Source organism: Thunnus maccoyii, chromosome 20 (assembly GCF_910596095.1).
Source record: "Thunnus maccoyii chromosome 20, fThuMac1.1, whole genome shotgun sequence".
NCBI lineage: Eukaryota > Metazoa > Chordata > Actinopteri > Scombriformes > Scombridae > Thunnus > Thunnus maccoyii.
In genome coordinates this window covers 6,442,552-6,456,399 of record NC_056552.1, presented here as the reverse complement: position 1 = coordinate 6,456,399, position 13,848 = coordinate 6,442,552, and the positions used below count along the sequence as shown (strand labels likewise).

The 13,848-nt window shown below is 40.7% G+C and overlaps 1 protein-coding gene across 1 annotated transcript in view; it reads right to left on the bottom strand.

Moving 5' to 3' along the window:
• The window catches only part of LOC121886456 (thyroid hormone receptor alpha-B), a 37,952-nt gene that overhangs the window by 22,620 nt on the left and 1,484 nt on the right, over positions 1–13,848 (bottom strand). The window contains exon 2 of the mRNA XM_042396434.1: positions 5,055–5,116. Coding sequence (XP_042252368.1) covers positions 5,055–5,116 — 62 coding nt within the window. The remainder of the gene's footprint in view (positions 1–5,054; positions 5,117–13,848) is intronic.

The window sequence follows — 13,848 nt, the reverse complement described above, 5'->3', positions numbered from 1 at the left end:
ACACACATTTTTGTTACCTCATCCTTCTCATTTTTTGTATGAACATATTTCAAATGAATGTGGTAAAAACATTATGAATAGAGCCTTTAATATCAGTATAGTTTGCTGTAATCCTATGTTCTTGACTCTGAGAAAAGTTTTTTTTAATTACCTGTATTATAATTATTATAAGGTATATATAGGTTGCATTAACTACACTGCCAGCAGATCTAAATATGTTTGGATTGTTCTCCCTCCCTCCCTCTACAATCCTCCTCTCTCTGCAGTCTTTCCTCTGCCCCTAAACTCAGGACAGTTTGTTCTTTTTCCATACTGCCTGCAAGACCAGTGAGACTGCACGAGGGAGGGAGACACAGAGACACAGGAAATAGCAGATTTCCAGACATTTCATATGATATATAGCTAAGAAAGTGGGAGGGGGAGGAGATGGTACACTGCAAGTCACAAATAAATACACAAGTATGTGTGTGTGTTAAAGACTGAACACACACACACACACACACACACACACACACAGAGAGGCACTGGCAACTCTTTGCCCTCTGTACATACTGTACATATGTGTGCATATGTGTGTGTGTGTGTCTCATGACATATACGGTTCACTTGTGTGTGTACCAAGACGTGATGAGCGCTGTGACTGGCAGTGTCAGTTGGGCCCTGCCTTTTGGCTTTGTTACAGATTTTAGAGGCGGGGGGTTGGGGGTTAGGGGGTTGATGGGGGGGGGGGCAAGAAGAGGATGGTGGGAAAGAGAGAAAAAAGAAGAGAGGAGGGAAAGAGCAACGGTTGAACGCCAAAGGGGGGCAAATGACATTTTGACCAAATTGATTTTTGTATATAATTTAAATATCTTTCTGTTGATAAGAAAAATCCATTAGGTATTATAATGAGAATTTAGACAGAGAGAAAAACAGAAAAGACTCAAGGGAAAACTTGAATGAATTATGGAGTGAAAAGCAACACAAGTGCATTTCCTAATGAAAAGTAGTGAAAGAAAATAACACTTAACCCTTAGGAGAGGAAACAAGACGAGGTTAAAAGCTAGTGTATGGCTGGACTGTATGTAATGTAGCTATAATAAAATCCAAACTGTTATGTAGCTTAATAAAATAAAAACAATTGAATAAAGACTGATCTGTTCATTTTAATACATTTATATCTATTGAAACGTGGTTATGTCTGTACATATGGAGCCCCAGAGGCAACGCTGTTGTTCTGTCCAGTAAAAACATGAAGCTTCACTTAACATTCAGACAAACTAATGTGGCAGCTAAAATCATTAGATTTCATCTGTGAGACCAACATTTATCTTCCAAAAGGAATTATATCATATATCAAAATGCTACAGAGACATCGGAGCCAGCAGTAAATCACAAAAGAGCTGCACAGATCAGCTCATCGGATCATATTCTCGCCGGGAGGAAGACGGACATCGACTGGCCGATCGGGCTGCTAGCAGCAGAAATGCGGCTCCTCGTGTCTCCGAAAACATCGGAACAAATTTCCCAATAGGCGCTATTTTGATAAACTGACTGGAAATCTAAATGGTTAATATTAAAACAGTCCTACAGCTTTTAACTTGGCTCAAAATCTTTGCCATCGCTGCCAGTTGGTGCGAAATGCATTCTGGGATACTTGGCTGTCCAAGGCTTCATCTGACCAATGGTGTCAGGGGAGAATGGTACAATTGTAACATCGCAAAATTGTAACACCCATATTTTTTCCTCATCACACACACATATACTCCTCACATCATCTTAGCCTCTTTAAAAAATCAACAGGATCCAACTGTCATCTTCGGGATATCGGTAAAAATCTACTTTGTGCATCGTATGTGAAAATACAGATGTAACACCAATCACTACATAGCCCACAATGCCTTTCATGTGTATCCATTATTTCAGAACGGCAAGAAAAAACTGTTGGAAAGAGAGAGTTTGTGCCACCAGAGGTATTCAGGTGGAATTTTCCATGCCCTTCCTTGCTCCAAAGTATGTCAGGATGAATTAAGCATTCGGAAATAATGTCAAGTTGTTTTTTGCTCACATTGCAAATGCAAGTCACTACTGCATTTATGCACATTCTTACAACTGACCCGCAGTGCACCGATTCATTTTTATATAATTATGTAGCGTCTAGCACTTTAGAACAAGAGAAGACATGTCCACCATACTACGAGTGAAATATTTTGCCTGCAAGTGACACAGTAATTTAGCAAAAAACAAAAAATGTGTCACTTCTCCTTTAACTTCATCACTCAGTCAGTGACTCAGTGACTCAGGGACAGACATATGCGTTTATAGGGCTGGTCCCTGCAGTCCAGCCAAAAAAAAACCCCCAAGAAAAATAATACGGAGAAAGAGAAGAGGAGGAGAAGGCGCAGTTAAGAGGAAGCAGAAGAGAAACAGGCCAAATGAAAGATAACAAGGACATCCGAGAATGATCATATAGGAAAAATGTCAGCTCCAGTGTGTCAGCAGGGCAAGCAGCAGCAGCAGCAGCAGCAGCAGCAGCAGCAGCCGGATCCAGAGAGCCAGTCTGCTGTGGCCGTGTTTGGAAGCCAAGCCCAAAATCAATACTGCTGCGGCTCTTTGGCTCTGGCTACCCGCCCCTCCCATAACGGGCCCTGCAATACCTCCACCAACAAAACCCAGGAAAGGGAAGGAGGTTTTTCTAGCATGGTTGAGTCAAGATAAATATTTTGTCTTCACAAGTTTCCCAACATAGTAGCCGCCATTGCGTTTTATTATTATTATTATTAATGCGTGGATCAAGGCAGTATGAATCAGGTCCCTGAAGGACTCTCAGGATTATTTCTCCAAGGTCCTTACATGACAACATCGCTAGTGAGGTGACATTTGAGACTGTAAACATTGAGGACATTAGGGGACAAGACTCAAACTAGACACAGAAGCTGAAGTTGAAACAACAGCTGTTATACAAAATCTAGTGTTGACGACTACGGCTGTGTTTATGGGCCCCGGTCCTGATTGGCACAAAAATACTGTCGGTCTATCAGGTTTTATTTACTGTTAAGTTGTTCACATAATTGCAATAAAAAGGGTTTATTACACTATGGGTGTAAGAGAATTAACTAGTGCTGCGAATAATAATAATAATAATTAGTTTCATTATAAATGAATCTTTGGTTTTTCCCAAAGAACAAAGTGTCTCTTTCAGGTTGCTTATTTTGTCAGAACAGGAGCAGAACAGCTTATGAGATTGAGAAAAGCTACGAATCATCACACTGGAAAATACAGATGTTTGGCATATGAACTGATTGATTGTTAAAGCTGCATTAATAGACTTTTTTTGGGGGGGGGCAGCAGAACAAGCTGAAAACACAGCATTGACACATTATCACCTTATAAACTTTGCTAAAGTAAGTTTATAAGGTGGTGTTGGTAGCAAACAGTTTACACATTCAGCAGACACGGAGCAACATTAGCATTAATATGGAGTCGTGTTTCTGTTCACCCGACAAAGTCCAATATTCACTCTGCTTTTAGCTCAGTTCTGACCTTCAAATCATGAGGGAAATATCTGCTAAGTTCACCGACTAGTTGCTAACTTTGTCTGTTTGCTGGTTGGTGATGGGCAGGTAGTAAACAGTGAGTTTATCAGAGCTTTTTACACTGAACAAAAGGTGGTTGGAAAGAAGGTTGAGGAAAGTGTGAGAAACAGGAAACTTGCAAGCCATGAAACCAAAACAACGAGCTGAAAGATGCTAAAACGCTCCATAGAGCTGACCAGGATTGGAGAGTCAGGTAATAATGCTGTGTAGGTTTGTCACTACGAGCAACTCTTTTCAAATTACACAAGATCATTTGATTCCTTGTAAATAAAATTTAAAAAAAATTATATAATAAATCTTCTGTCAGTCCAGCAAATCAATTCACCAATCATTTCATTACTAGAATTGATTCAGTCATCACTGAGTTAACTGCATTTTAATTAACATTTCAGATTGAGTGAGTTGAGGCTGAATAGTATTTGTAGCATTATTTCACTTATTAAAAAGATGTTTTTACAGACTGCTACTTATCATGTTAAGAAAGATTATTCCAAAGTATGCCTCTTTATGAAATTAGGATAATGAGAAGTGACTATCAGGCTGCGTTCTACAGACCACATCGTAAAACTGACCGATATTGACGCACATGTTAGACAAGTGCTCTTACTGAAAGGCTGTTGAGGCGTCTAAAGTGTGGTTGAGGGTCTACTCTCCCACAGGAAAACGCTGACATCATTACAGTGTATGTAATTCAATCTTTCAGACCAACCATGCCCCTCAGACAGACATATTGTCATATTTTCCCAGTTTTCAAATGGACCATGGCAGGTAGAATATGGTACAAGGTTCCAGCTGTGAAGCAGAGAGGCAGGCAACTAGCCCGCTAAGAGGGAACATTCGTGGAAAGGACTGGCTTTGGGAGATATATTTTATAAATGCCGAATCAACCATCCTGTATACTCTGATTTTTTTTTTATGTTGGTATTCCTCCCACTCTATCTCTGTCTGTATCTCTCACTTTCATTTTTTATTTGCTTCTTTAAACTTGGGGAATTTGGAGCTGTCACTCAGACAATGTGCTACACAAGAAAAGCAGGCAGAGCAGAGAGCTTTCATTTATTGATGACAGATGCCAAGTTGTTTTCCTTTTTCTCTTTGGAAGTGACAAATCGAAAGCGTAATGCGCACAAGGCAGCAATGAATCATGTACCACTAGCTTCTTGGCACTCACTCAACTGTTTGCATTCACTATAGTAAGACTGACAGCTACTTCCTTTTCTACTATCTTCTTTTTTCAAATAGATTCTGAGAATCCCAAAATATATATAAAAAAAAACATCCCTAAATAAAATACTGAGAAAGTGGTTTTCAGAATGAATAGCTCCCTGCATTTGGAGAGCATTTATTTTCCAAAGTAGAGGTGTGTTTCTAAAGATACATCAGACTTCATCCACACTTCAGATAGTGGAAGTTTGTTTCCTAGCCGCCACTTCCAAGTTGCTTCTGAGAGTCTCAAAACACCATCTGTCAGTTACTCACCAGTCATACTCTTCACCGAACATTGGCTGTTCTTCCTCTTCCTTTTCGGGCCATTGAGCCACCTGAGAGAGAGAAAAGAAAGAGAAATAAGAAAATGTGCGAGTGAATATACTCCCCATTTACACCTGGTTTTGACATAAAATCTATATCTGGATATGTTATCTGGATGAGGAAAGGTAACCTGAATCACATTGGCAGGTGGTGTCAAAGGAAAGAAAGAAAGTAAACCGTCCAACAACTCCGCCTCTACCTGCTCTGTCAAACAAGCCCGGCATAAAGCTACAGTTCCTTTGCAGAGGAAGTGTTTTAGACTCATGCTCCCTTAAGCTGGTACCATGATTGTTGACAAGTCCGTCCAAAGATTGCTCATTGATACCCGAGTGTAAATGCAAATGCGTGTTATCAGATGTGCGTGGTTATGTATCTAGATACAGATCACATGCTAATACCAGCTATAAATGGGGTCTATGACAAGAGTTGGAGCACAAATTAACAACAGATCAAGTAGTAAAGCGTTTGTGTTTTCATGGTTTGGTGTTTTTATGTCGCCTTGCTGGAAAAACAAATTTCCTCTTGTGGGACAATAAAAAAACTGAAGTGAAGAAAAAAAAACAACGTAAAGCATCAGGACAATTAGGTTCATGAAAAAAGGACACTGAACTGACTACTTTTAAGCATTTGTCAACCTTCTGGTGTTCACATTATCATCCTGTATCCCTGAACCAGCCTACAATGTGGTACTTAAATTAGCTTAAAAAAAAAAACAGAAGCATGGTTTGCTGCCACTTTGATTTCTAACAGAGGAGTATTGGAGCTCTCTAGACCATTAATTAAAGGTTCAGTCATGAGTACTATGTCAAACGGGAAGAGGGAAAAACAGAGGAAAAACTCAGCTCTTGAGGGAGCTCCCAAAAATAATCGAAGCAGCAGGAAAAAGATTTTGTGCGGAATACAATCAACCTCCCCCCCTCCCCCCTAAAACAGCTCCAATTATTAGTGTACACACGGGAAAGCCAGAAAAGACACAACAGTGGCGACACAAACACGCTAATATGTATCAAGCATACGCAAAGCAACACACGTGTGCACGCAGGACGCGGACGCACACACACCTGCAACCACACGGACACGCGAAAGGCATGTAGAGCGCAGATGGGAACTGGCAGCTCTAAAGGGAATTATGAAAGTACGGAGATGGAGGATGGGGAGGGGGAGCGTTTCTGAAAAGAGGGTAAGGGAGAGTCAGTGAGTGCTCCATGTCAGTAGTTTAGATTCCCAAGAGTCCAGCTCTCTGCTCTCAGACACTATAGCCTCCAGCTTTCCTCCCACACCAGGGCCCTTTAATACCAGCTCCTGGAGCGGGAGCAGGATGCCATTAGACCATAAATAAAACGAGGTCCCACTCTGTTAAGACGCGGTACACAGGACTATAGGTTACATTAGCTCTATGATAGAGATGAATTACAGTATGTTCTTTATTATCTGGAAGAAAGACCCCTCCTCTGTCGCTCTTCCTGAGGTTTCAACCTTTTTTCCATTAAATTTTATTTTCCAAATCGAGGGTCTAAAGATAGAGTAGTATGTTATAAAGCTTGTAAAGCCTTTTGTGATTGTGGAAAATGAATTATTTGTGATATAAAAAGCTGAGTTGACTATAAGAAAACTGTCTCAACTGTACAATGTATAGAAAAATCCATTAAGTACTATTTATACTGTGTACTCAGGCTTTTAATGTACAAGAAATGAAAGCTCCTTGCCATTTAATCTATTGAAAATGTCAATGCGCAATATGGAAACTCTTCCATGGTCCATGTTTCCTCTTTACCTCGCTCCCCTGTCCCCAACAATACATATATATATATATAAACAAATGCGCTTTGCATGATGAGACAATTCAATTTCAGAGCATATTGACATCTTTCATGATATTTTATCACTTTTTCCTTTAGAATATGTAGTATGAAACTCTGATGCAGTGTTCTTTTGAATCCTGAGGTTTTTTTTTAGTTTATTATACTCTATTTATATCTTCATAGTCTTGTTCTTTGCTTACATGTACAGACGTGACCTGACAAAGATCTTTAACAAAATAATGGGCTCTAGTCAAGGTAGTCCGTACATGAAAACATATTTTTTCTAATGTTCCCATGTTTTATAATGAGGAGACCTATTTTGTTCCCTATGAATGGTCAAGAGGTCTGTCACTACTTTTAAATGACCCGCAGGTTTCTCACTTCTCTTATAAGCCGGCGTGTTTTTCTATTTCCCAACAGCAAACAATGTTTGCCCCGGGGAAACGTAAAAAATATAATTGTTTCAGTTAAGGAGTTACACTAATTGAGCCTTAATAAGATTTATTTTATTTGTATCCATTTCAAATGCCAACTCAACTCCTACACGTTTTACCTTGGCTTCAATCACAACACTGTTTCGCTCTCAGTTATGGTTGTCTTTGCCCTTTTCAGAATACATCAGATGGCTTTAACAGGGTATTAAATTAATCTCTTAGATAGCCTATTGTGTTAAGCTTGATTTGTCATGATTGTTGTGCCTGAAGCATCTTATTAGAAACTCATGAGTGGCCAAACCCATGGATGTAATGTTCCCTGTCATCATGCTGGGGTGTGGGGAGGATCTAACCTGACAACTGCCTCCAACAGCTGAGTCACGGTACTCACCTGTAATGACATTAATCAACATGTCTTGGCAGACAATAACAGCAAAGTATTCGAGGTGGATATTTCACAATGTAATGACATAAGTAATCCGAGAGCTCTTGAAAGTTGCCCACTGCTTTTCATTCACGTCGCTGGCAAAATTAAGTGTCAATAGGCTTAGAGAAAAAGGATTAAAGCTGTCAAAGCAGAAGACAAGGTGGGGTTTTTTCACTCTCTGCCACTCAAAGGTATATATGTCTCTCCGTCTGCCAACTGCTTTCAACATCACTCCATACAGCCGCTGGAGGCGACAACCGTCAAATCGTCAGCTAGATGACAGTTCAGCCCTCCCGTGCGGCTGCATGTTGTTGAAGATGGAAACATTAGCAAACTGGATAAAAAACAGATACTCTTTATTATTCAGGGTCCCTGTCACTCCTACGATGACTGTGACTCCTCCGCATCTCTGTTCTCTACTGAGATCTTGCCTTACAACAACAGGTAAGATCCCACAGCCTGCCACATGTTGAGCTTTGTTTTGCCTCATCCGAGCTGTTCGGTTTAACAACAGCCAGAGCATTGGCGCCGCAAATCACCTGCTCTCTGAATACGCTCTAACCCTCCATTAAGAGATGATCAATCCCAAATTAGCACTAATGAGTAAATTAGCACCCTTGCAGCCTAAATATATGGCTATATATTATATATGGACAGCTGATAGTAGAGAAGAGAGAGAGGGGCATGACATCCCTCGCCGGACTCGAACCAGGGACGTTGTGGTCATGTGGTATGCACTGTAACCATTCAGCTACCAGGGCACTGCGAGCTTAGCATTCTTGGCACAGTCTCACAAATGCTTCTCATAGTTCTAAGAGCTCTCAGTGAAAGAATAAGAAGAAGAGCATCATAAGAACAAACAATATGGAAAAACATAACAACAGAACAACACAATATACACACAATAACGGTGCAGCGTTCACCTTTCCATGTAGATTTACTGCATGAGGTCACACCTTAAACAATAATTACCTTCTTTGTCCGACATGATGGTTGATTTGCTTGGATGCAAAACACAGCGAGTGGATTGTGTCGGCACTTAGTGCGAATATACAAGTACGCCTGTTTCTGGATGAAAACATCATGCATCATCAAATGTTTTTTCTTTTTTTTTTTTAAAACAGAACGTAGAGTTTCTCGCAGGTCGAGGCACGCCGCCGTGTGTTGCACATACCACAGAGAGCTTTTTCGATTTCCAACTCTGACAGGATACAGGATTGCAACACACAGCTCTAAATATGTACGATCCCGCACACTGTGCCTCTGAGCAACCTGAGCCAACCCCAAAGAAACCTGCACATACTGTACTTACTGCTGCCTCTCCAGCACGCCCACACACACACACACACACACACACACTATAAAACTACATTTGATTTGTAAGACAATTCGATTCCTATGGTGCAATCACTGTGCCGAATATGTACACATGTTGCGCAACTAAAAGAGCACACACACGGCCCAAAGTATCAACGACATGCGCCAAAAGAGATGAAATGAAGAAGACTTACAGTACTGACCTGATGACGCAGTGGGACTGTAAAATATGCATGGCGGAGGAGTGGTGCTAGTTGAAGTTGCAGATGTAGCTGACTAGCTGTCACACAGCTCTCATACACAGAGTCTTACTCTCTGTCTATATGTGTTTCTCACCCTGACGTCTCCACCGGTTATACTATGTTTAGCCTGCTGACCCACTCAATATACACTCTGCCTCTCCCTCCCTCTTCCTCCTCCTTGCTAGTACCACCCAGTTTACCCTGATTGGAGAAAAGCCAGTTTCTCCACCTGTGACTTTGACAGTGACTGCGGAGAGCGTCTAACAGGTAATTGCCGAGCTGCCAGGTAACTGAGCACTCCCATGAGACTCGGCTATTTTAAGACGGAGCGGCGCGGGTTTCATTAAGGCTACAGCGGCACGCACGACTGCAAAGAGATACCCGGGAGCATAGCAAAACAGCGGAGTCGACACCGCTGACGGAGAACCACATGTCCTCTCACACACGATCCTCTTAAATTGGCACACTCAGTATTCTATATTTGTGGCATTGTCAACAAAACCCCCATGTGATATCTCTTTACAGAAACAATGTCTGGTTACTCTGAGAGAAACAGTCCCTATAAAACCGGCTGACAGCGAGTTCTGTGTAGAAGGGACACGTGTGTGAAGATGTGTTGCTGCTGGATTTTCTAAACGTCATTTTTCATTACAGTGAGCGCCACTTCCAAGCTCTATCTGCACAGGTAGATACCAGCAGATGTAAAGGGAGAGCCTTTAAATGAAAAAAAAAAGGAAGACTGAGAAACACATGCTTTGAAGCTCAAGCTCCTCAAACTGACAGAACAATAGAAAGTCACTCAGAATAGTCGGGAGAATTATATCCATAACAGCGTCTGAATGAGGCCCGCTGTCCTATGTTTAGAGTGCCACAGTGGGCTATTGTTCAGCATGCATGCTACAGGCCTACAGCTGGGACTATCCCGTCCTATACATCCAGCGCTAATGGACACTTTGTTCCCTCGTGTGTCCCGCCACTGTCTAAATTACAGGCCATGCTAGAAGGGGGTTATAGCTTACCGCCGAGCGAAAGCAAGACAACTCCCTCTGTCCAAATACACGAGTGTACATTAACCCACACAAAACCGATAATAAACATATGCAGCACAATACATCCGTGACTATGAAACTCTTTCAAAAAAAGACTCAATGGCTGCGTTTCATCATGCGTCTTGAGATCTTGTGACATCGGTGAAGTAAAAATAAATGCTGAGTTGATGAATTAACAAATGTCCGGGGGCAGCTGCATGTGAATCTGTTGCAGCATATTTGCATTATGTGACTTCTAGGTGTTGCATTTAAGCTGTTTCATCAGTAAAAACATCACCAGTCAAAATAGTAACCAAAGCAAACAACTCGTCTAACTTGTGAGCAGTGTGATGGCATTTCATGATCTTGAACGTCTCCTACAGTAGTTGCTGTTCTTGGCTTAAGTGAGTTATTTTAAAGAAAATATTTTTATAATCCACGCAGCCATGCGACAACAGTAGTTTTATCCATTCACAAAGCCTCCGATGTATGACTCAAAGTCTTTGGCATAAAGTCAGCATTAAATCAGGTTTGCTCAGTCTGTTCTTTCATTTTACCTTCAAAAGCAACAATTTTCTGTAAATATCGGTGTGAAAATGTCACAGCTGATGAGATTGCTGTTGAGATTCCTGCAGGGGGAAACTTATATTGTACAAATCCAGGAAAAATAATTGACCGGGGGAAATTGACAGTCGTTTCAGTCAATTACTGTGATTAGAGGAGGTGTTCGCTGGCTGACTCACTGAGTGACACACACACAAACGCTGCTGGCACTAATGGCAGTTTAAACATTTTTAAAGAGGGTAGATCGCCATGGTAACTGAGGTTTCGGTGAACTGGAACAGGGGGGAAACAGGAGGTTAAAGGATCAAAATGTATATAAAAAAACGGTGATCTTTCAAGAAACAGCTCTCCCTCTCCAAAAACATAATATATATATATATATATATATATATATATATATATATATATATATATATATATATATATATATATATATATATATATATATATATATATATATATATATATTAGGAATACCTTGCAACTCAAAAATGATCAGACTTCAATCAACACAACTCTGACAATTGCATTATGCTGTGTAGGTATTGTGTTATTGTGTCCACGCCCTATAGGTTTATGTATACACCTAACACATATAGACATACCCACATTATGAAACACTTAACAAAACAAAACGCTGTCATCTTTTAAAAAGAAATACCGGTACATACAGCAACTCACACCCTATATCAAACAGCAACATTCACTGACTTTCAAAACCTACCTTGATATTTAGAACTGGTGACATAGCAAGTCGTTAAATCCATAGCAAGAGAGCGAATAACAATGCCTTTAACCCACACATGACAGGACATCCTCATGTCCAGGGGAAGGAAAAGCTGAATCTTGTTTACGTTTTTAGTGGCACCACAGGCCAACTATACCACAGCATGCCAGGGGGAAAAGAACCTGAGACACACACACACACACAGACACTGGAGGCGGCGGTAGACATTACATGCAGTGAGGAAGAAAACATGAGGGAGGCCTGATTAGGTGACAGAAGGTAAAGAAAAACAATATAGTATGTGGCTTGGAAAATGATCACATTTTTTACCGGTGTGTCAAGATGCATGTGACCTTATTTCTCTACATGTTTGAATGTATGTCTGGACTGATTTATCTCCCTCTGGATGCACAGATAGGCTCCAGCGTTTTCCCTGACACAGATACCACGGAGCGATACAGTTATTATCACTCATCTCACGCTATTTTACAGCCGAGCAAAACGGTTCCTACCTGTGGTGAAATTCAGATGAGCACTGATACCCCTTCTAACAAAGAGGAAAACAGGAGCCGAGGAGAAGTAATATCATGTGCAAATACTACATCCACTTCACCTTTTCCATCTGATATGCTGAGTAATTAAAAATAATTCATATAATTTATTGTGAGTTTATCTTTATAGCACCGTTTGGACTGTTGCCAAAAAAAAAACTGGATCAACATCTAACTGTGGTCTCTCCTCTCATACATGTTTGACTGGAGGCTCTCAGATAAGTGCAGGGGATAAAAAAAAAAAAAAACAGACCTCTTGCAATACTTCAAAAACAACTACTTCTGCATACGACAAACCACGCGCATCACTTAATGGCGCAAGCCTTCGCCACTGTTCATGCAACACGGTGCAACCGGCCTTGCATCAGCTTTAACACATCTAACACATGTTAGGAGAAGTGACGCGGAAAGCAGAAATGTTGCAACTTACATGTGTTTGGATTCAATCCAGCGTGACATAAACTTTACAACAATGAGCCATCAAGCTTAAGTTTGAGTGGTTTTATGAGGAAAAGTGACAAAAAATAGCATTAAGCTCAGAAACTCCAGTGTTTCCAGTGTGTGAAACATAATGTTCTTGTATGGTTTCATTATTATTTAAACATACCTGCAACATATCCTATTACAGATATCACACGATCTTATATTCTATAGGTACAGGGCGTTCTTTTCTCTGTCTGCATGATGGTAACCATAGCATCACTTCAAAGAAGCCGGACCAGTTCAAAACAACAGGCTGACATTATGGAGAGGGGAGGGGCAGAGGTTTAATGCAATCCACTGTCATGCTGAATACACCACTAATATCCACTCTTAAGTAGCAACCACTCGGTCTGAAGCTCCCAGAGCTTAATCCTTTGTGCTTTTAATTATCCCAGAGGTGCAAAGCACCGCAGCCGACACTCTGTGCAGGTGTCGGGAACGCACGCAGAGATATGCAGAATACTTACACACGGAACATGTCAAATTAAACCAAAGCAAAGGCCTGTGCACAGACTTCTACATGCATGACCGCACCAACTGTCTCTGTCCCCATGCGGCAGAGCTGTTAATCTCCTGACAGGTGTCCATGTTAGCTGAGGAATCTATCCAGGCTCGGTCGGATTGACTTTCTTAACACACGCTTGTAATACAGCACATGGAGACACCAGGGTGGGGAATATGATGCAGCATTCGAGGCAGCCAGCTAGCAACTCCACATAGTGATAATAACATTATTACTATTATTAATATGTGAATTTAATTTTAATGTGTGCGGTGGGGAGAGATAGCAAAGATTCATAAGCCAAAAAGGTCATTAGACTTTCAAATTCAAGTCTAATGTTGCCTTCACATGCTCCTCTTATCTTACTTCTTAGTCTGAAAGTGGTGGCAAATGCCTTGTTTTTTTTGTTTTTTTACTAAATAAATAAGAAATAATCCTGCTAAAATTGTCTTTTTGAATGCCTGAATTGGCAAAATGCATAGTAATAATGTTTGAATTACTTTACTATCAAAAATTACATCATGTAGCAACTAGAGATGTCAGTTTCAGTTAATTTTGCTTTCCACAGACTGACACCTATTAGCTAGTACCTAACTGGTTAATTTTTATGAAGCTGTGTGACCTCATATCCATGCCATGAAGTCAGAGGACACAAACACAATAAAC